Genomic DNA, 19,410 nt, shown 5'->3' on the forward strand with positions numbered 1-19,410 from the left:
GAGGAACGGGGGATATGAGTGAAGTAGAGGATATATGACTCTTTGAAATGTTCCCGCTGGGGGGATTCAAACGAAGAATATTCAATAGTGCGGTCCACTTTGATGGGTAAGAACGGGGAAGAAGAGCATGGGGGGAATTCAATCAGGAAGGATCAGGGTCCACGATGGTCGACAAGTCGGTAAGGAAAAAAAAAAAAAAAACGCCCAGGCGACGGGAATAAGATGGAGATGTTAGGCAATTCGCTAGCGGATATCACAGATCAAACATTAGTCTAGTTCCCGAGTTTCCTATATAAATAGGCGCGCCGATGCTGCTCCACACCATGGCAAGGATCGTGATCACATATATGTCGAGGATAAGAGATTTGTTTGTTCTTCTCTTTTTTCTGAGTGGTGCCAAGAAATCTGCTTCAAATATGTCTAAATCGGCACTAGAAGGCAGCAGCCAAGACGGTTTCCAGCTCGGCCATTCGTCATCTATCGAGCTAGCTGGTACCATTGTCGAATTATACCGGGCTTTGACCAAAATCGCAAACTCAATGAATAGGGTGTGACGACGGTTTGGCCTAGGTAGCACCGGCGCATTTCCGCTTAATTCCCGCTTAATTCCCGGAGGACTGGGTCGGGCTAAGGGGGAAACGTGGTTGCGGGGGTATTCGGAAGAGGACCCTGGAAAGAAAAGAAAAAGAGAAGAAAAAAAAAAAAAAAAGAGCTGCAGTATACGACTCATTGCCGTGCTTTATTGAAGGATGAAATAGGAGTCTATCCCGGGCTGTATAAATACCGATGCAGACCGCATGCTACGGCCTGGCCGTGACTGGTTTTGCGCAATTTACCAATGGACTGGATAGATAACGGTGCATCCGATACCGGAAATCTCTGCTTTATTCACCAACAAGGAAAAGACGAGTGCATGTCGTGAAAAATGTTTGGTTGTTGATTGAAATATCAAACGCGAAAAGGAGAGGTCCCGCCGGTCAGCTGGCCGAATGCGTTGACCGAAGTTATACTAACCTTACCTAGACTTAGACTGCCTTAATTACTCACCTGGTAGTTTTACAGAGGAGTAGTAAGGATGGGTGCATTTCCGGCTAAACCCCGCCAAAACAAATTTCCTTCCAAATGACGCAAAGGGTCTGGTGGAAGTTTCCAGTACTTACCCCACCATGAGGTAGTACGGTACATGATCTTGAAAATAATTCGAGCGCATCGCCGCGAAGTTTTAGTTGCGCCTTGAATCGAACAGAAAAACAAACCCAGCGAATATTCACCCTGAGACGCTAAAAAAAAGGGAAGGAATTTTCTTACATCGCTTCCGCGCAAAAGAAAATAAAAATCAAATTTACAAAAATGGTGCAGCAATTTGGTCCAGAGCCGCCTCCAGGCCTTCGCAAGGCCAACGCTGGCTTCGATGCGGAGAATGCTCCCAACCATGAGGGTGTAAGTTTGACGCGACGCGCTCTTTGCTATAAACCCTGGACCTCATTTTGCTTTTGCCATATCACGATATCTTTCTTGCAAATGCTTACAGATAGCGCGCGTAGATTGAGATGGCCTTTGCTGAGAAAGGTTCGTAGTCCTATAAATGATACGATGTCATCAGTCGCCCCCTCCATCAGTCTCGCAGGATACTGCAATTTCGATTATTTCCTCGCTGCCCATGGCTGTCGCAAACTACTATCAGCGATGGTGTCTGTTTTTTACTCCCTATCCGTGATCAGAGACAGCAGCAGGAACTTTTTCCGCAGCTCGCAGGCTAGAGCGATCAAGATGCGAGACATGGGGCGGGGCAAGTGTCAGAGGCACAAGGCTGATGGATGGACATTTGGCAGTGATCCAGCACATGGAAACATACTGGAAGATCCTGAAAAACAAGCGAGGCTCGCAGCTGCGCCTCACCAAGATTGACGACGAGATCTACGAACACCTCAAAAAAGACTTCCCCGAGCTTGACCCGGCGGCCGACATTGACGAGGACGTGCTCAAGAACAAGGAGAACAAGGAGAGGTGGCGCAAATTTTTGAACTTTTACGACAAGAAGGTCGAGGACTTCAACTTTGGAACGATGCTGCGCAAGAACCCCAAGGACGACGTCGAGGTGGAAAACAGAATCATTTTCGGTGAGCCATGGCGACAGGATAGCCTGGACTTAAGGCGAGGTTGCAGGAAACGCCCCCAGCTGACACATTTCCCTTCGCGTGCAGTGCCCAGAATGCAGTTCTATGCGTTTGAGATCGCAAGGTAGGGATTGCGCATCCGCCACGAGTTGCCTTGCAGGATAATAATACAGGAATGTTGAGCTGACACATTATTACAGAAACAAGGCCGGATTGAACGACTGGATCTATGAGCAGGAACACCCAGAGGAGAAGAAGGATAGTGAGGCTACCACAAGCAGCTGATCTTGGTAATGCCCAGATACCCTGAAAAGCTCGGTCAGACACAGGAGTCGGCCTGGCTGTTATGCGACAGCAAATCCAAGAACAAGAGTGAGTAGTCCAAGGCCATTTCCTGGGACTCACTCGGAGTCGCCGTTGGAATGAACGCCTTTGTCAATTCTGCCAAGGACCAAGTTCCGCTTATAGAAATAAGCACGAAGCAAGGGATGGTCCTTCAAGGCGCAAGAAGCGAAAAGGTCGACCTCGCTTGTGGAATTCAGAAGCTATAACAATTTAATCAATTGATTTGCGTATTCTGGAAAGGCTTTATCCATTCTTTTCTGAGTTTCGGGTATCCAAGACAGTCGAACGGCCCGTATGACGGATGCGTAGCAACCACGTGCTTATGGCATTGTTCATATGGAAAAAGCTCCCTAGTATTGTTCGCCCCCTTCGTGGTGCGTGACCCACAATACCAAGATGCGAACAAAGAAGGCTTTTTTGGGAGGATGCGATGAATACAGTGGCACGAGGCATGAACCTGTTCTCTTTTGATCAAACCCTCCAGGCTTTGGCGCAATATGATACTGTTCTCTACCAATATCCCAATTACCATTGCCCTGTCCTACTAAATTCGTTGAAAAAAAAGTGACAGATCAAGCAGCAACCAACCCAAGTTTTATCCTCCTACATTCATCCCTTGCAGCAGCAAAGTGACACGGCGACCTCCGAAGGTCCGGTTTTGGCATCAATACTGTACTTTGCCGCTTTCACCTGCCAGGATGGTACGAGAAGGCGACCAGGACCTAGACTTGGAGATGAGCTCCAATGTGAGCGCTTGCACTTCGACTTTTCACTTGGAGGACTCCAGCTTCGAAAGCATAGACAAGGAGTTCTTATATTCACATACGATGCCCATCAACAAGAATGACTCTAAACGGCCCCATCACCAATCTGAATCCGTTTACAATATGGACCAGGAAAAGACGCCCAAGCGGCCGGACCAGTCTAGCTCAACGCTCGACAAGCCGAAAGAGCTCTTAGACCCGGCCGCCGCCACCTGGCGTGATCTTTTCAACTTCTTCAGCCCACGGCACTTGGTAGTGTTGATAACCGCCCTATTCTCCTCTGCCATTGCCGTGGGTGCAGACATTGCGGGTGTCATCATCTTTGGAAACGTATTTCAAGAGCTTACGAGCTATGCGGCGAGGCAGCTCGGCTCCGAGGAGACGCGACAAAATGTCAACTTTTGGGTTAGCATCATTGCCGTGCTGGCCGTCACGCACCTCATCGCGGCAGCTACGCAGATGCGATCTTGGATCAAGCATGGTGAGATGCAAGCCCGTAGCGCCAGATTGGAGCTATTTCGGCGCATGTTGTCCAAGCAGATGGGCTGGTTCGACTCGAATAAAGATGGTATGCCAGCAATGATGACTGCGTTCCAGCGGTAAGTACTTTTGCTCCTTGATCATATTGCTTAAGCGCCGGGCGGGTACCAGCTCCCACGTCCTCCTCTGCTCTATCGGTCTTCCTAACCTTCCCTCTGCTCTACCATATATATATATATATATATATATATATATACCCTTCCCTCTACCCCACCAGCTCCTGTAGTGCACTTCCTATCATTTGTCAGATCCCTTACTTACTGAACAATCATTAGCAATATCCGCGAGCTTCAAATAGCCACTAGCCAGACATTGGGCTTCATCGGCCATGACTTTATGCTTTCTATCGCCGGTATGATTGTGGCCTTCAAGTACGGCCCGCTGATGACGCTCGTCATCACCGCCTCAGTCCCCATTGCCATGTTCATCATGCGAGCCCTCAGCCAAATGCTCGAAAAGGCGATCCGGGCCCAGAAGGAGAAGCAAGCAGTCGCCACCAAGCTATCGGCCGCAGCCATTACGGGTATCGACCTGGTCAAAGTTTACAACTCCCACGAACATGAGCTTCACAACTTCCGGCTCGCCGCTAGGGAGGCGGGCAAGCACGCACGCGTCCAGACGATGTGGAACGCCCTGCAGGCAGCATTTATCAAGATCTACATGGCAGTCGTTTTTCTGTCTGGCTTCTTCTTTGGTATATACCAGGTAGACCAGGGTAACATGAGTGCCGGCGACGTCATCACCACATTTTATGCCGCGCTCAGCACTTTTCAGGGAGTCCAAGGCTTGGGTCCGCACATATTGAACCTCGTCAGGGGTATGCAGGCCGGCAAGGCGCTCAAGTCGGTGGTTTTTGATAGAGTTGTGGAAATGGGTGGCGGTCGAAAGCCTAGAGTGTTTGAAGGGAGGGTCGAAGTCAAGAGTGTGAGTAGATGTCCCCTGAGATATAACCTGAGCATGTCAGAGTTGATGGAATAACCACTAACCGGCTTATACATCTAGGTTAGCTTTGCCTACCCTTCAAGTCCGGCGGTACAGGTCTTGAAACAGACATCAATGACCTTCAAGCCCGGAAAAATGACCTTTCTCGTCGGGCGGAGTGGCTCTGGCAAAAGTAGCATCACCAATCTGTTGGTCAAATTCTATGAGCCCCTGAGTGGTGAAATACTCCTGGATGAGCATCCCCTTCAGACCCTCGACTCCGAGTGGGTCCGAAAGAACGTCACTCTTGTGCAGCAGCAGAGCACTCTCTTCAGCGACACTCTTTACGCAAACATTACCATGAACTCCGACAACGTCAGCCGGGACAAGGTCAAAGCAGCCTGCGAGATGGCGCTGCTCCAGTCAACCATTGCGAGTCTGCCTCAGGGGCTAGACACGCTCGTCGGCCCAGGTGGACAGAGCCTGAGCGGCGGGCAAAGACAGAGGGTGGCTCTGGCACGTGCACGTCTTCGTGATACCCCCGTACTGATATTAGACGAGGTTACCAGTGGCTTGGATCCCAAGTCGAAGTTGATGATCATGGACGCAATACGATATTGGCGCAGTGGCAGGACAACAATAGTCATTACTCATGACATCTCTCAAGTTGGGGATGATGATTACGTCTATGTCATGGACAAGGCCGAGGTTCGCGAAGAGGGACTCTGCAAACAACTCCAGAGCAATCGAGATGGCTACTTTTTGCAGCTGCGGGCCTTGGCCGAGTCAGGGGCTGATTCTAGCAGCCAAGACGGGGCCATGACCCCAGATGATGATTTGTCCAGCCTAAGCTCATCCGAGGACGAGCCCGATGCGGATATGAGTGGCAAGTCGTTTTACATCCCTGAGCCAAAGACTACTTCCTCCCTTGGTGCCCTGGGTAGGATGTCTTTTGTCCCCATCCCAGGCACAAACGCTGCCATATACCCGACACCAAACCAGCCGGGATCCGATGCCTATCTACAACTACATCAAAGCCCTCGCCATAGGCACCGCGAACAAGTTCGACCAAACTATCGGCAAGACGGGGAGGTAGCCAAGCCGCGAAGAGGCAGTATCGACTTCATCCAGGCGCGTGGCCTCTCAGCCCTTGCAAACAGATCGCCTGCAAAGCGTTCCGTGCCTCAAGGTAGTGGCATTGGTGATGTTTTGAGACGGCTGTCGACAAGATCATCTCCTATAGAAGACGTAGAGATGTCCCCTGTCAGAGAGAATAAAAAGGGAGTGAAGGGAGTGATGAGGAAAAAGATGAAAAACGTAATGGGGAAAGGGGCGAGGGGTGGGAAGAGAGGAATGAAGGACGGTACCAACGAGGAGGCGAAGGAGGAGACTACCAGCACGACAGAACAGATGTCGACATATCAGATATTAAAGACTGTTTGGCCGGCACTCGACGCCAAACACCGCCTCTACGCCGTTGTAGCACTCTTTTGGTGCATAGTAGCAGCCGGTTGCAGCCCCGTCTTTGCCTTTGTCTTCTCGAACCTACTTCAGGCATTTTGGGCGCAGGGAAGCAAGCTGGAGGCCGGGACCAAGTGGGCCATCGTTCTCGGCTGCGTCGGCATCCTCGACTTTACTGCCGTCTTCTTCACGTTCTCCCTCGCCGGTGCCGTCGCACAGGAGTGGGTCGACACGCTCAAGGTCGATGCCTTCTTTAGCATCCTCTGTCAGCCGCGGGCGTGGCACGACCGAAGCAAAAACTCGGCCGCTCGCGTCTGTGATGTCCTGGATCGCGGCGCCGACGAGATGCGGACGATTGTGGCCCAGTTCGCACCTATTACCCTTACTGTCATCATCATGATTAGCTCGGCCATCATCTGGGCCATGGCGATCCTGTGGCAGCTGACGTTGGTTGCGCTGGCCGTCTTCCCCTTCGTTGGCCTCTGCATCTTCTCCTCCACCCGGACTAGCGAGAAGTGGGAGGCCCTGTCCAACGAATCCTCCGAGGCTACAGGAAGTATCCTTTCCTCTGTGGTCTCCGATATCCGGGTTGTTCGTGCTTTTCTCCTGGAGAAGTTCTTTGGCGACCGTTTCGAAGCTGCCGTCGAGCGGGCATTTACTATTGGCAAAAAACGCGGGCTGTATACCGGAATCTGGTCTGGCATCCACTGCTCCATCTCACAGTGGCTAGTTGTTGTTATATTCACCTTTGGAGTGTTTCTCCTCACCACAGTGGAGACTGTCAACGTCGGCGACATCATACAGGTTGTCAACTTGTTGATGTTCACCGTCGGTAGCGCCACCATGATGATGTCTAATATCCCTCAGATCGCAGCTGCCCAGGCAAAGGCGACTCAGATGTTGCATTTGGCACAGATGCCGCGCGGGCATTCGGAGCAGCAGGAGCTGGGCAAGAAGAGGATCCTCGCGCCCTTCCCCATCGTCTTCAACAAGTTGCGTTTTGCGTACCCTGGAAGAGACCAGCAGGTTCTGCGAAACGTCAGCCTCTCCATTCCGAGCGAGGGTTGTACGGCAATAGTGGGTGGGTCGGGCTGTGGCAAGAGTACCATCGCGGCTTTGATCTTAGGGCTTTATGAGCCGCTCTGTGACGACGACAGGAGTCCCGTCGGTGGCGCTTCTCCCAAGGCGTTTCGAAAAGGCAACTTCGAGGTAGCCTCTCCGGTATCCTATCCTCTCGGGCCAGTGGCATCCTCTCCTCTCCCGTCATTGGTATACTCCCTTCCCCAAGGCGTCATGAGAGCTGGTTCCTATCGCAGGAGCGGTGAGCTTGGTGCGCTCACATATGCGGGCTTCGATTCCCGCGAGATCTCAACCAAAGCCCTACGTAGCATGATGGCATATGTACCACAACACCCATTCCTATTTCCCGGCACCATCCAAGGCAACATCGCATACGGCCTTCCAGAGGACGAGATAGTACTCCGAGGACAGCACAACATCGAGCTGGCAGCCCGCGAGGCAGATATCCACGAATTTATCATTTCGCTGCCTCAGGGATATGAAACCCTCGTAGGTGATGGTGGGGTGGCATTATCGGGAGGCCAGGCGCAAAGGCTATGCATCGCGAGAGCCCTCGCCAGACGACCAAAACTGCTGGTTCTCGACGAACCAACCAGCGCGCTCGACGCCGAGAGCGGCCAGTCGGTCATGGACACGTTGAGGACTCTAGTCTGCCGGCGGGATGGTGGTCTCAGCGCCGCCGCCTCCCCCCTGCTGAGAAGAGGGGATGGCACTCTCAGCCCCTACAGCCCACAGCACCCCGACCCGTATAACTGGGAGGGAAATTTCTTCCGCAAGAGTGAGGGCAGGCCCTTCAGCTACGTCCACGGAGCGGGCGCCAGCGCACAGCACCGGGCGCCGGCCGTGGTGGTCATCACGCACTCGCGCGAGATGATGAAGATGGCGGACCGGCTCGTCGTCATCGACAACGGCTGCGTGGCCGAGACGGGAACTTATGAGTACCTCATGGCGGTGGGTGACAGTCGGCTCGCGGAGCTGCTCGACGGGGCATATCGTTCGCCGGCGGCCAAGAGCAGCGGCGTGCCGAGGGAAAAGACTACGAGCTTGGAGCCGGTGCCGGTCTCGCCCAGGACGTTGACAAGGGTGGTCTCACCTTCGCCGGAGCAGTATCGTCGGAACAATCATTCGAGCCCGGGAGGTATCCCGCAAAGGCAGCAGAGACCCGGGAGAAATATAGAGGACATGTTTTTGCCGCAGGTGGACTGGCAAGGCGATAGAAGGTGATGACCCTGAGACAGCAACGAGATAAAGGATAGCTGGATACCACAGAATATGTTATAGGTGATATGTAACAGGTCACAAACTTGGATGGAGATGATGGAAGAAGATGGCAAAGTCTGGGGCCGAAAAAAAATGAACTGCATTTTTACCTTCAGAAAATACTCAATATGCCTTTTTTTCACATATATCTACCTAGGTACCTAGGTAGGCAAGATAGTTAGGGTAGATATCTATCTAACCTCTTGTGAATAAAGCCCTCGGACTAAACCCTTCAGGGAGTCGCATCTGCCCATCTTTGTTAAGCTTACTGTATATGAGCAGGAATATAGCATGAAGGGGTAAATGGAGAAAAACATAACTTAAAAAGTATCTTACATCGTTGCTATAGGTTAAAGATACGGTGATAATCATGCTCCATGCAACCATTCTGTCCTATAGCACCTGTGAAAAAATATTGCAACCCCACAGGGTCAACCCCCCACCTTGCTGGTTGCAATAAAATTGCACATCTACTGTAATATATAATTAACCAGTAAAGCCGGTTCAGAGCCGGTAATTAAGCTACTTGAATCGCAGGTGCAACCATAAATAAATCTCACATGCTGGTGAGTCGTCGGTATGCTATTTATGAATGCCCCAACACGGCTTTCCCAAATGGCATATTTTCTTAGTCATGACACCGGCGATTTTTGATCATTCGCTTTCCGATCGACATGGATAACTGCAATGGACCGTTAAAAATATTAAATAGTAAGAGTCGTATGTGGGACCTGTTTCTATAAGGACTATGGAATCAGGCACAAAAAAGACCACCCCTTGTCACCGTATGGTGTGTACGTGGGCCTGCGTTAACTTAACTGTTCCCGGGAACCACCAAGTACCTAAATTTATTTTTTCGTTCCAAGCGATTACCAAAGTCGGCAGTGCCTATAAAGCCTACAGCTGCGGACTATACAGAGGGATGGACTTTTACCCTTACCACCATAGTATGTATATACCGTTGTTCCATGGCACCTCATAATCGTTCGTTTTTCACACCACCTTCGATAAACCACCTCCAACAACACGTCTATATTTAAAACATTCACTACATTGATCATTTGCAACAGCCAGAAACAATTATGAAATTATCTACCTCCTTTTTTCTCACGGCCTTGCTCGTCTCCCAAGCCAGCGCCTTCCCCCAGACTGTGTTATGCAAGGTACAAATTTTCGACGGTTTTGGCAAGCCGGACGGTCCATACATGTGGACCAAACCAAGCTCTGTAGTTGACGTGCCTATGAGGAAAGATTGGAATATTCTGGTTATGACCTCATGGCGGTGCTCGGCTTACAAGGCCCCAGGTGGAGGGTATTTCCCTGATGATTCTTACTACGTTAAGGGCGAAGCGTCGATGCACAGCAAAGAGGAAGCGAACAAGTACCTACAGAACTTACATGCAGTTTAACTCGAAGCCTTGAATTAAAAATACTTCTTGAAATATATTAAAAGTTTTGTGAATCTTTGTCATCGCGTGAAAGTACCACCATTATAAAACGCACCCAGCCAGGGAGCTCGAGTAAAGAGTTGGTGAGATTGTTAGAACAGCAGCAGTAGTCGCACCAGATGAAGTAATCTCCTGGAAAGGGAAGTGATAGATATATCGAATCCGGGCCCCATTCGTGGAAAGCACAGTAATGTTCGGACACACATGTATCCGTATATAACAAAAGTTGGATGCTCGCAATTGGCTAGATTGTTGCCTACCTAGGAATTGGTATACGTAACACTAACTAAGGCACTAAAGCGTCTCTAACAAATATCTTAGGTAGGTCGGGTGGTAAGTAAGGATTTGAGATTACCTAAATGGTTGCAAGCTCAGTTATCCACAAAGACACGGCCGCAAAGAGGCAAAATGATCCGAACAACTCTTCTCGACAAATAGTTGCAAGCCCGGACACTCAAAAAAAACCAAATATCACTATCATCGCAGCCGAAAAATTTGGAAAATATGAGAGTCGAGACGAAAGTCCGAAGTAATGGGGCATCAGGGCAGCCCGCCATACCCCAGAAAAGAGCACAAATTTGAATGCAGCCATGGGCGATATAACAAGAGCGGCCAGGAGGAGGTCATCCAAGATCACTTTCGGCATCGAACCTACATGCAGCGATTATCGATATTGACAAGCGGAGCTCACTTCACCACCCCCAACAAGAGCCCCAGGGCTGCCATCAGCGGGAAAACAAACCACCTATGGACAAACAACCGAGTTATCGTCGGTAGGGCTCATACAGTCAGGCACAAACAACGCATACAACCGCCTCAGAAGGCTGATAACTGAGAGTGCTGTAGAAAGATCAAAACAAAACGATAGAAGGGTTTACAAATATATGGTTGATCTTTCTTTTTAGCTCTTAATGAGCGTTCCAGAGCGCATAATTATATTTGAATAGGTATTTTCCACGGGTCCAATCCTCGAGGATCTGGGTAGGTACCTACCTCGTCGACGGGGAAGTCGGAAACGGGGACAAAATATATAAAGATTCCCTATTAAGGAGGTGACTGGGTACCGTAGTGATATACCATGCCCGATGAGAAGGACGTCCCGGGAGTAATGGCAGGAAAATGTTTGCAACCGCCATCCTGGAGGTGTACAATGAGCAAGCGGGAGGGCAGGTAGATCGGGGACGCCAGTAAGGGAATCACCAGTGAAGCAGCAGTTGTACCGGAATATTTGACATGTTTTTATTTTTATTTTTTATTCTTTTTCTTTCCGGACAGGATGATGATATGGCAGAAACAAAGCCCACCAACGATGAAAACTCTGCCATCTCAGAAGGCGCCAGGGGAAGGGAGCGGCACGGGGAGTATAAAGGCAGGTGGAGTTAATATAAAGACTCGCTCCTTCTTGAATGAGTTTAGTTCTGTTGGATTAAATATTCGATGCGATTGCGTACGCAGATATAGCATTGCTACCTCAACCCAAAGGGGCAGAATGGACCCTATAAATGGAATTCCGTCCTTTGCACGACTCATTATGTAACCTATTCTATTTAAGAACTATTTGAATAAGGAGCAACTTTGTCTATACGGAAGCAAGTCCTTCGTTGGTTCATACGCCACTAAATAGGCCACCAGGTCCATAAAATGATTTTCACGTATTAGACCAACGTTTCATATTTCATCTAGTTTTATTCCAATTAAGCCCATTAATCATATCAAATTAGAATGGAAAATATTGCATTTAAAAGCATACAAAGGAAAGTGAGTTGCATAACGCTACTGTCCGCTCCGCCCATCATGCCTTCCTTTGCTCCACTGTGGAGTGCAAATATGTCTCGTTAAATATCTTATATAGGCTACAGATAACAAGATAATACTGCGGGCTGTTAACAAGTTATATTTTCGCTTATTTTGGTTTAAAAATAAAAAGAGAATGAGCAAAAGGAAAACAAATCTACAAACAAGGCAATTAAACTTTGTGAAATACCAAGTTTGAAGGGGCATTCGCATATTATTCAACCCAATGACAGGAGGGTATACCGAGATCGTATTGAAAAACAAAATGGTTCAGCACAAAAGTAAATGATCCCGCCGAGGCTCGAACTCAGGACCTTGAGCGTACTGTACGAAGGATTCTTCAAACTGTGAAGCTCACGTGATAACCAACTACACCACAGGACCGGGCTTGTTAAAAAGCGAACTATCTGTATAACCTATGTAGGAAAAACGACGGTTGAGGTTATACAAGTTTTACGTCCACTTTCGAATGTCTAATCATCAAGTTCTGTGTTCTTGTGACCAACTTTACACTCCGTCTTATTCTGGGTTAATATAATAAAAAAAAAAGAGATTGGGTTTTTTTGCTATTATTACAATTTTGTTCCTGTGTTGTCGTGGAAACTGCTCGTATGCTATCTATCAAGCCGTCCATATATAGCACAGCAGCTCAAGAGTTTTCTTACTGAAACCGGCAAGTCCATGCCAATTGCACCTTCTTGAAATTTAGTTTCATTACGTGACTTGATGCTCCTAGGTTTGTTCCTTTACTCGGACAGTCCGCTTCCACATGCTGTATTCGTACTTCTCGCCTGCTCCTATCGCGTCTTATCATTCGCCTCACAGCTTACCAACAGCCTTGAGCCCCCTCTCGCCATCGACGAGAACACACCACCCCTCGCCGCCTCTCCCACCATCCCCGGCAACTACAGCCTGGAACGCACCCTCCTCACGTGCGAAACGTATGACCTCGTCGTCAAAAGTGCCAGGTTGGAGCCACACGGCAGGCACGCCCAACTCGCGCGCCTCTTGCAGCACCTTGAGGGTGGCGGCGGGCGGGGTGATGATGGATACGGACGTCTCCTTGGGCTTGGGGAGCGCGGCCAGGTTCGGCACGGTGGCGTGCGACTTTCCCAGAGCATCGACCGTGGCTGAGGTCGGGTTGATGGGCGTTGCGGGGATGTCGTGGTTCAGATACCACGCAAAGACTGTTTCATTTGTCGCACACGCGCGCGCCTGTGGTCAATCTCGTGGTTCAGGGTAGGTCGAATAGACAGGTAACGATCTGCTATTTATCATGCTTATGATCCTGCGCACTTGCGCTTAGGCAATGAGAATATCTCTTGGTATTGCGGTAGCCAAACATTAAAAGATGCTAAATTGAAAAGAGATCTCACTCTTGTGCCCATACTTGGCCGTGTTTGACGAGGCGCCCACTACGGCAAACAATGGGGACTGGAAGAAGGTCCTGACTGCGATTTCAGTAGTCATGTTGGGTGTACGAGCTTTATATGATATGTAATTCAGTTGGGCTTGGTTTAGTAACTTTGAGTGTGTTTAAATCACCACTGACGACCCCAAACTTGGTCAATATCGTTGTGGCATCAATTGTTTCAGTGATCAAAGCCAAATGGCATCAATCCACGTGATCTATCGTTGGAATTTGACGACATTCTGGAGCGGGGGTTCACTCAGCAATGTTCAGTATACCTCGTTCAACTCCTACCCACATAACAGGATTGACGACTGACGGCAACCAAACGCTACAACAAATCGTGCACATAGACAGAATTTATTTCATTCAAAAGAACCCAACCCATTAGACAAAGAAGCGCTCGCTACAAAAAGCCTAGAAGCACATGTGACAACTGAAACTGGTTCAGCTGAAGTCTGACTCCTTCAGTCGAGGTGGGAACCAGGTCAATTCGCCGAGGCATCTCAAATTGCCCAATCCGGCGTCTTGGAACTCAAGGTCCAACGAACTATAACCGGGGTGCCCACCTCCCGCACGACCGAACGTGGCACATGCTTCAGCGGCAACCACCGGCATGATATGACGCAGGTCAAGGCTTTCACATGCCGTCAATTGCATGTCATGTCCCCTTTTTTAGCGGCAGTTTTTACAGTATTACTTACGGTGGTAATGCTCAGTGTTTACCCCTCGCTTTAGCCCAGTTTATTGCTGTGTCGAATTGATCATAGCTGGAGAAAACTCGGTCATCCGGGGTTCGCTCTAATTAACTTTTTTTTCGAGGTGATGCAGTTGCTACTGACAGATGAAATGCTTCGGCGGTGCCTGAAATTTGCATTGTAGACTGATGGTAAATGCAAGCATGGTGCAGAAATCCAGGTCGGTCTTGTGTCTTTGACGCGTCTGCGGCAGCTAGGGACGATCGTTGGGCTTTGTCCCTTGAACCGAACAAACGAATTGGCGTTCGCGCACACACCGCGGCAGCCCGGTACAGCCGACACGCGAGTGCAAATGCTACTCCAAGTTTGGCTTCCCCGAGAATACCCCAGATCTTTGAGCCAAGAAATCCATCAAGCAGCCCAGACACCTATAGTAAAGAGCTAAAGAGCATGGGCCGACGGCGACGTTAGGTTTCCCCACATGCACACTCTAACCTAACAAAGCCTGACTAACGACCGGCCCCTACGGTTACTGACCAGCCGAACGGCTCCGCGACCTCGTGTCATTAGCTCGAATTGGAGGAGACTGGGAGGCTGATCTGAAAAGGGACAAGGCCAATGCCGCTGGCCCGATGTCTTCCGACGATCTCAGCAGGGTTGCTGCCGGCCGAGACTCTTGGTCAAGGTACAAGCTCCCTGGTCACGTTCACAAGCTGGCTGAGCATTGTGCCTAGGTTTTGACGTTTGCCCAAGTCTGACTCTTTCCAAACTTCTTCTTCCCATTGACTTTCCTTCCACCCTCTTGATCAGCCAAGACAAAGCTTGGACAGATTTTTTCCTTTCCATTTTGCCAGCGCTCCCTTTTCCACGCCCATTACCGCGATTCTGTCTATAGTTTCTTCAGTATCACGTACACTGTCGTGAGAAGGCATACTTTCAAGATGGCTTCCAAAAACATGGTGAATCCTGCTGTTGAACCCAGCATGGAAGACGACCTGTTCGCCAGGGAGGTAGCCCAGGTCAAACAGTGGTGGAGTGATCCCCGTTGGAGGTACACCAAGCGACCATTCACTGCCGAACAAATTGTATCCAAGCGAGGCAACCTGAAGATTGAGTATCCAAGCAACGCACAGTCGAAGAAGCTGTGGAAGATCCTTGAGGGCCGCTTCCAGGTAGGTAACCATCCTTGCGATTCCGCCAGATCAGGATGGCATTGGTCGGGCAAATGGCTAACACGAAATGCCCTGTTTGCAGAAGCGCGATGCCAGTTACACCTATGGCTGCTTGGAGCCGACAATGGTGACCCAGATGGCCAAGTACCTAGACACTGTCTATGTTTCTGGCTGGCAGTCATCCTCCACAGCTTCGTCCTCTGATGAGCCGGGCCCAGATTTGGCAGATTACCCCTATGTGAGCAATAACTCCATCCAGAATGAACGAGACGACAGTGTTGACAAGCTCCTGCACCCAGACCACCGTCCCGAACAAAGTGTCTCACTTGTTCATGGCGCAACTGTTCCACGATCGGAAACAGCGTCATGAGCGTCTTTCGGCGCCCAAGTCGGAGCGGTCCAAACTTCAGAACATCGACTACCTGCGGCCCATTATTGCCGACGCCGACACTGGTCATGGAGGTTTAACAGCGGTGATGAAGCTGACGAAACTCTTCATCGAGAAGGGAGCAGCTGGTATCCACATTGAGGACCAAGCTCCTGGCACAAAGAAGTGCGGACACATGGCAGGCAAGGTCCTGGTGCCAATCAGCGAGCACATCAACCGCTTGGTTGCCATTCGGGCACAGGCCGACATTATGGGTGAGCATTTTCTTGCAATAATATGACCAAATAATCGGCCATGAAAGGCATAACCAGGAACTAATCTGGACTCAGGCGTCGATCTGCTCGCAATTGCCCGTACCGATGCCGAGGCCGCCACGCTGATCACCACCAGCATCGACCCCCGCGACCACGCCTTCATCCTCGGCTGCACAAAACCAGGTCTGCAGCCGCTTGCCGACCTCATGAACACTGCAGAGCAGTCCGGGAAGACAGGCGATCAACTGCAAGCGATTGAGGATGAGTGGTTGGCAAAGGCCAACCTGAAGCGCTTCGATGATGCGGTTATCGACGTGATCAACTCCTCTTCGTCAATTCGCAACCCGAAGGACGTGGCTGCAAAATACCTGCAGGCCGCCAAGGGTAAGAGCAACAGGGAAGCCAGAGCCATTGCAAGCAGCTTGGGGGTTTCCGAAATCTTCTTCGACTGGGACTCGCCTCGCACGCGTGAGGGATACTTCCGCATCAAGGGTGGTTGTGACTGCGCCATCAACCGTGCCATTGCCTATGCGCCATACGCCGATGCTATCTGGATGGAGAGCAAGCTGCCTGACTACAAGCAGGCAAAGGAGTTTGCCGAGGGGGTGCACGCTGTGTACCCCGAGCAAAAGTGAGTACTTCACATACCGCCAATTGCGTTGAGGTTCATGCCTTGCCACGACACCCACTGACCAATCACTTTTACCCCATTAGGCTTGCGTACAACCTCTCACCTTCCTTCAACTGGAAGACGGCCATGCCCAGAGACGAGCAGGAGACGTACATCCGACGCCTGGCAGGCCTGGGCTACTGCTGGCAGTTCATCACGCTCGCGGGTCTGCACACGACGGCGCTCATCAGCGATCGCTTCGCGCGGGCCTACTCCGAGGTCGGCATGAGGGCATATGGCGAGCTTGTGCAGGAGCCCGAGATGGAGCTTGGCGTCGACGTCGTCAAGCACCAAAAGTGGAGCGGTGCGACTTATGTCGACGAGCTGCAAAAGATGGTGACGGGTGGCGTGAGTAGCACCGCCGCCATGGGCAAGGGAGTGACAGAAGACCAATTCCACTGAGGGGCTTTTGTGGTCTGTTCGTAAGGTTTGAGCTGTTTTGATGTTTGATGAGAATGACGGTCAGATTTCTTGTAGGCAGGAATTTCCTATCGAGAGAGGGTATATAGTGGAATTGACTACGGCTTCAAAAGCTGTAAAGAATTGCTTTTCTTTTTTTTTTTTTTTTTTTTTTTTTTTTTTTTTGCCCGCAGACTCCGCAATAGAAATGGCTGCTAGCCTGCTACCTAGACAACGGGGACCTGGATTGAACTTAGAGTCTTTTACCCTTGACTGCTTAGCAGCTTGTGCCATACTCATTCGTCACCTTTCTTGCTTTGTGGGGCGGCCCACCCTCGTCGCGTCAACCAAGCTCCAAACCCCCCGTTCAGCTCCTTGAGAGAGCTCTGGGGTCGCGTGAGGTAAAGCTCTGACGCCACTTCTGCCAATTGATCCCCATTCTAGCTTTCGACATCGTCCTCTTTTTTTTCCCTGTCAGGCCATATTCAGTCAATTGATCATTTTATTGCAGTTAATCATTATAAGAAATTGAAAACTCTGTCCTGTATCAAAACACTTCCCGCAAACCATCATCTTACAACCTTTGACTTTTCAGTCAGCTTCCACCATGGCCGACGAGTCGATTCCCCCCGTCGCGGTCGGCGAGTCGGCTGGCGCATCGACCGTTGCCCCTCCCGAGCCCGCCGCACCCACCGCGCCCGAAGCCACCGCAGTTCCGGCGCCAGTGGCAGCCCTGGCCGCGACAACGGCCGGCAGCGCGACCGGCACCCCAGGCCCCGGCACGGGCACGACGACGCCGCTGCTCAGCCCTGAGGAGATTGAAAAGTCGCTCAAGGTGTCGCTGGCCGACATGACGGCCAAGGCGACGGCCATGTACGTGCACAAGAACTACGAGGAGGCGACTGAGCTCTTCTCCAAGGCGGCAGAGATGCAGGCCGAGATCAATGGCGACATGAACCCTGCCAACGCCGAGATTCTTTTCCTGTACGGCCGCGCCCTTCTCAAGGTCGGCCAGTCCAAGAGCGACGTCTTTGGCGGCAAGGCGCCCGAGGCGGCAAAGAAGGGTAAGCCGGCGCCCAAGAAGGCCAATGGCGACAAGGCAGAGGTCAAAGTCGCCGCCGAGCCTTCGTCCAGCGTGGCTGTCGAGGGAGCCAAGGCCGAGGAGCCGACTCCTGCAGAGAGGATCACGGAGGAGGGCGTTGCCATAATTGCTGCTGAGGCGGGTGGCGCGAAGAAGGATGCTTCTGCGGAGCCAAAGAAGCCGCTCTTCCAATTCGAGGGCGATGGAGACATTGACGACTCGGATGAGGATGGAGATGAGCAAGAGGTAGGTTCGGAGCTGAAACGAAAAAGCACGCTATATTTCCGAGCGCGATTGAAGCTGACAAGATGCATGACCAGCCTGCCGATGAAGATGGTCAGGGTGAGGAGGAACTGGACGATTTGGGAAATGCATACGAAATTCTCGACATGGCTCGTGTGCTCTTCGACAAGCAGCTGACTGCTGTCAACGAGGCGGCATCAGAAGACAAGGGCAAGGGCAAGGAAGAGGGAGATACTCCGTCGGTTCGGCACATCAAGGAGCGCCTGGCTGACACTCACGACCTACTGGCCGAGATCTCTTTGGAGGGCGAGCGGTATGTTTACATTCCGTTCAAGCGCCTCTGTCTTCCCTGGCACAGCCACGTTCTTTTTCTCTCGCAACTTCTAATCCGAAATTTTATCTTGACGTGACCAGGTTCCACGATGCGATTCCGGATTCGCGCAAATCGCTAGAGTACAAGAAGCAACTATACCCTGAGGAGTCGGACATACTGGCGGAAGCGCACTTTAAACTTTCGCTTGCCCTCGAGTTCGCATCGATTGTTGCGACGGATGAGGAGAAGACGCAAGGCGTGCAGCATGTGGACCAAGCCCTACGCGATGAGGCCGCCACAGAGCTTGAAGCTGCCATTGCCAGCACAAAGCTTAAACTCCAGAACAAGGAGGTAGAGCTTGCCACCAATCATTCTCCGGAGGACAACGATGTTACCAGGGCACAGATTGCCGACATAAAGGAGGTCATTGCCGACATGGAGCAGAGAGTAAGTTGAACACACCAGACACCGCTTGTTTGAGCCTAATTCACGTCAAACCGGCCAACTGACACGGCCTTTTTATAGCTTGTTGATCTTCGCAACGCACCCATGGACGTGGATGCTATGCTTGGCAAGGACAACCCACTGGGCGGAATCCTCGGCGCCGCTCTCGGTGAGAGCGCAGCGCAGGTCGAGGCGCGCATCGAAGCGGCCAAAAAGACGGCCACAGACCTGACAGGGCTCGTTAGAAAAAAGGCAGCTCCCAAGGAAGCTGAGGCAGAGGCCGAGGCTGAGGCCAAGTCTGACGGTAATGCCGCCGAGACCAATGGCAGCAACAAGCGAAAGCTGGAGGAGGACGATGCACCAGCAGACGAGGCGAAGAAAGTTCGAACCGAATAAGTGACGTGACGGGAAAAAGAAAATTTGGTAGGGGATCATGTACGAATATGTCTATGCTGATGAAGTTTCAATACCCTCTAGCACGCATGCTTGTCTTGCAGCTTGCTCGAGTACTTTGTGTAATAATAAGCAACGGTTTTAGTCATTTTATTGGGATTGCCTCTAAGGAATTTACTTGGTCGAGTGCATATTTACCGCTTTCTGAAAATTT

At 50.8% G+C, this 19,410-nt stretch overlaps 5 protein-coding genes across 5 annotated transcripts; 4 read left to right on the forward strand and 1 right to left on the reverse strand.

The window, feature by feature from the left end:
- The first annotated feature begins 961 nt into the window (after positions 1-961).
- On the forward strand, positions 962-2,692 carry PgNI_01421 (uncharacterized protein). Its single transcript, XM_031121492.1, has 5 exons — positions 962-1,440; positions 1,545-1,569; positions 1,833-2,120; positions 2,205-2,241; positions 2,318-2,692. The coding sequence occupies exons 1-5, from the start codon at positions 1,351-1,353 to the stop codon at positions 2,400-2,402; spliced, it is 525 nt and encodes a 174-aa protein (XP_030987319.1). The 5' UTR covers positions 962-1,350; the 3' UTR covers positions 2,403-2,692.
- Positions 2,693-3,160: 468 nt separating this feature from the next.
- Positions 3,161-8,452, forward strand: PgNI_01422 (uncharacterized protein; the record flags this gene model as incomplete). Its single annotated transcript, XM_031121493.1, has 3 exons — positions 3,161-3,825; positions 4,042-4,690; positions 4,769-8,452. The coding sequence occupies 3 exons, from the start codon at positions 3,161-3,163 to the stop codon at positions 8,450-8,452; spliced, it is 4,998 nt and encodes a 1,665-aa protein (XP_030987366.1).
- A 3,836-nt stretch (positions 8,453-12,288) lies between these two features.
- On the reverse strand, positions 12,289-13,488 carry PgNI_01423 (uncharacterized protein). The gene is made up of 2 exons (XM_031121494.1): positions 13,107-13,488; positions 12,289-12,917 (listed from the first exon to the last, which is right to left on the reverse strand). The coding sequence occupies exons 1-2, from the start codon at positions 13,198-13,200 to the stop codon at positions 12,550-12,552; spliced, it is 462 nt and encodes a 153-aa protein (XP_030987317.1). The 5' UTR covers positions 13,201-13,488; the 3' UTR covers positions 12,289-12,549.
- A 764-nt stretch (positions 13,489-14,252) lies between these two features.
- PgNI_01424 (uncharacterized protein) lies at positions 14,253-16,899 on the forward strand. The gene is made up of 5 exons (XM_031121495.1): positions 14,253-15,011; positions 15,094-15,249; positions 15,311-15,653; positions 15,729-16,284; positions 16,368-16,899. Exons 1-5 carry the CDS (start codon positions 14,781-14,783, stop codon positions 16,723-16,725), a joined length of 1,644 nt encoding a protein of 547 aa, XP_030987322.1. The 5' UTR covers positions 14,253-14,780; the 3' UTR covers positions 16,726-16,899.
- Positions 16,900-17,329: 430 nt separating this feature from the next.
- PgNI_01425 (uncharacterized protein) lies at positions 17,330-19,360 on the forward strand (the record flags this gene model as incomplete). Its single annotated transcript, XM_031121496.1, has 4 exons — positions 17,330-18,049; positions 18,124-18,359; positions 18,461-18,806; positions 18,885-19,360. The coding sequence occupies 4 exons, from the start codon at positions 17,330-17,332 to the stop codon at positions 19,197-19,199; spliced, it is 1,617 nt and encodes a 538-aa protein (XP_030987323.1). The 3' UTR covers positions 19,200-19,360.
- Positions 19,361-19,410: the final 50 nt, after the last annotated feature.

Source organism: Pyricularia grisea (assembly GCF_004355905.1).
Source record: "Pyricularia grisea strain NI907 chromosome Unknown Pyricularia_grisea_NI907_Scaffold_1, whole genome shotgun sequence".
Lineage (NCBI taxonomy): Eukaryota > Fungi > Ascomycota > Sordariomycetes > Magnaporthales > Pyriculariaceae > Pyricularia > Pyricularia grisea.

What these genes read in the sequence shown, in the direction of transcription:
- PgNI_01424 (XM_031121495.1), top strand. Translation starts at nt 14,781, where the DNA reads ATGGCTTCCAAAAACATGGTGAATCCTGCTGTTGAACCCAGCATGGAA. An exon ending in TCCTTGAGGGCCGCTTCCAG is followed by an intron (nt 15,012 to 15,093) that starts GTAGGTAACCAT and finishes CCCTGTTTGCAG; the next exon opens with AAGCGCGATGCCAGTTACAC. An exon ending in GCTGTGTACCCCGAGCAAAA is followed by an intron (nt 16,285 to 16,367) that starts GTGAGTACTTCA and finishes TTACCCCATTAG; the next exon opens with GCTTGCGTACAACCTCTCAC.
- PgNI_01423 (XM_031121494.1), bottom strand. Translation starts at nt 13,200, where the DNA reads ATGACTACTGAAATCGCAGTCAGGACCTTCTTCCAGTCCCCATTGTTT. An exon ending in GGCCAAGTATGGGCACAAGA is followed by an intron (nt 12,918 to 13,106) that starts GTGAGATCTCTT and finishes CAAATGAAACAG; the next exon opens with TCTTTGCGTGGTATCTGAAC.
- PgNI_01421 (XM_031121492.1), top strand. Translation starts at nt 1,351, where the DNA reads ATGGTGCAGCAATTTGGTCCAGAGCCGCCTCCAGGCCTTCGCAAGGCC. An exon ending in GATGGCCTTTGCTGAGAAAG is followed by an intron (nt 1,570 to 1,832) that starts GTTCGTAGTCCT and finishes GACATTTGGCAG; the next exon opens with TGATCCAGCACATGGAAACA. An exon ending in GGAAAACAGAATCATTTTCG is followed by an intron (nt 2,121 to 2,204) that starts GTGAGCCATGGC and finishes CTTCGCGTGCAG; the next exon opens with TGCCCAGAATGCAGTTCTAT.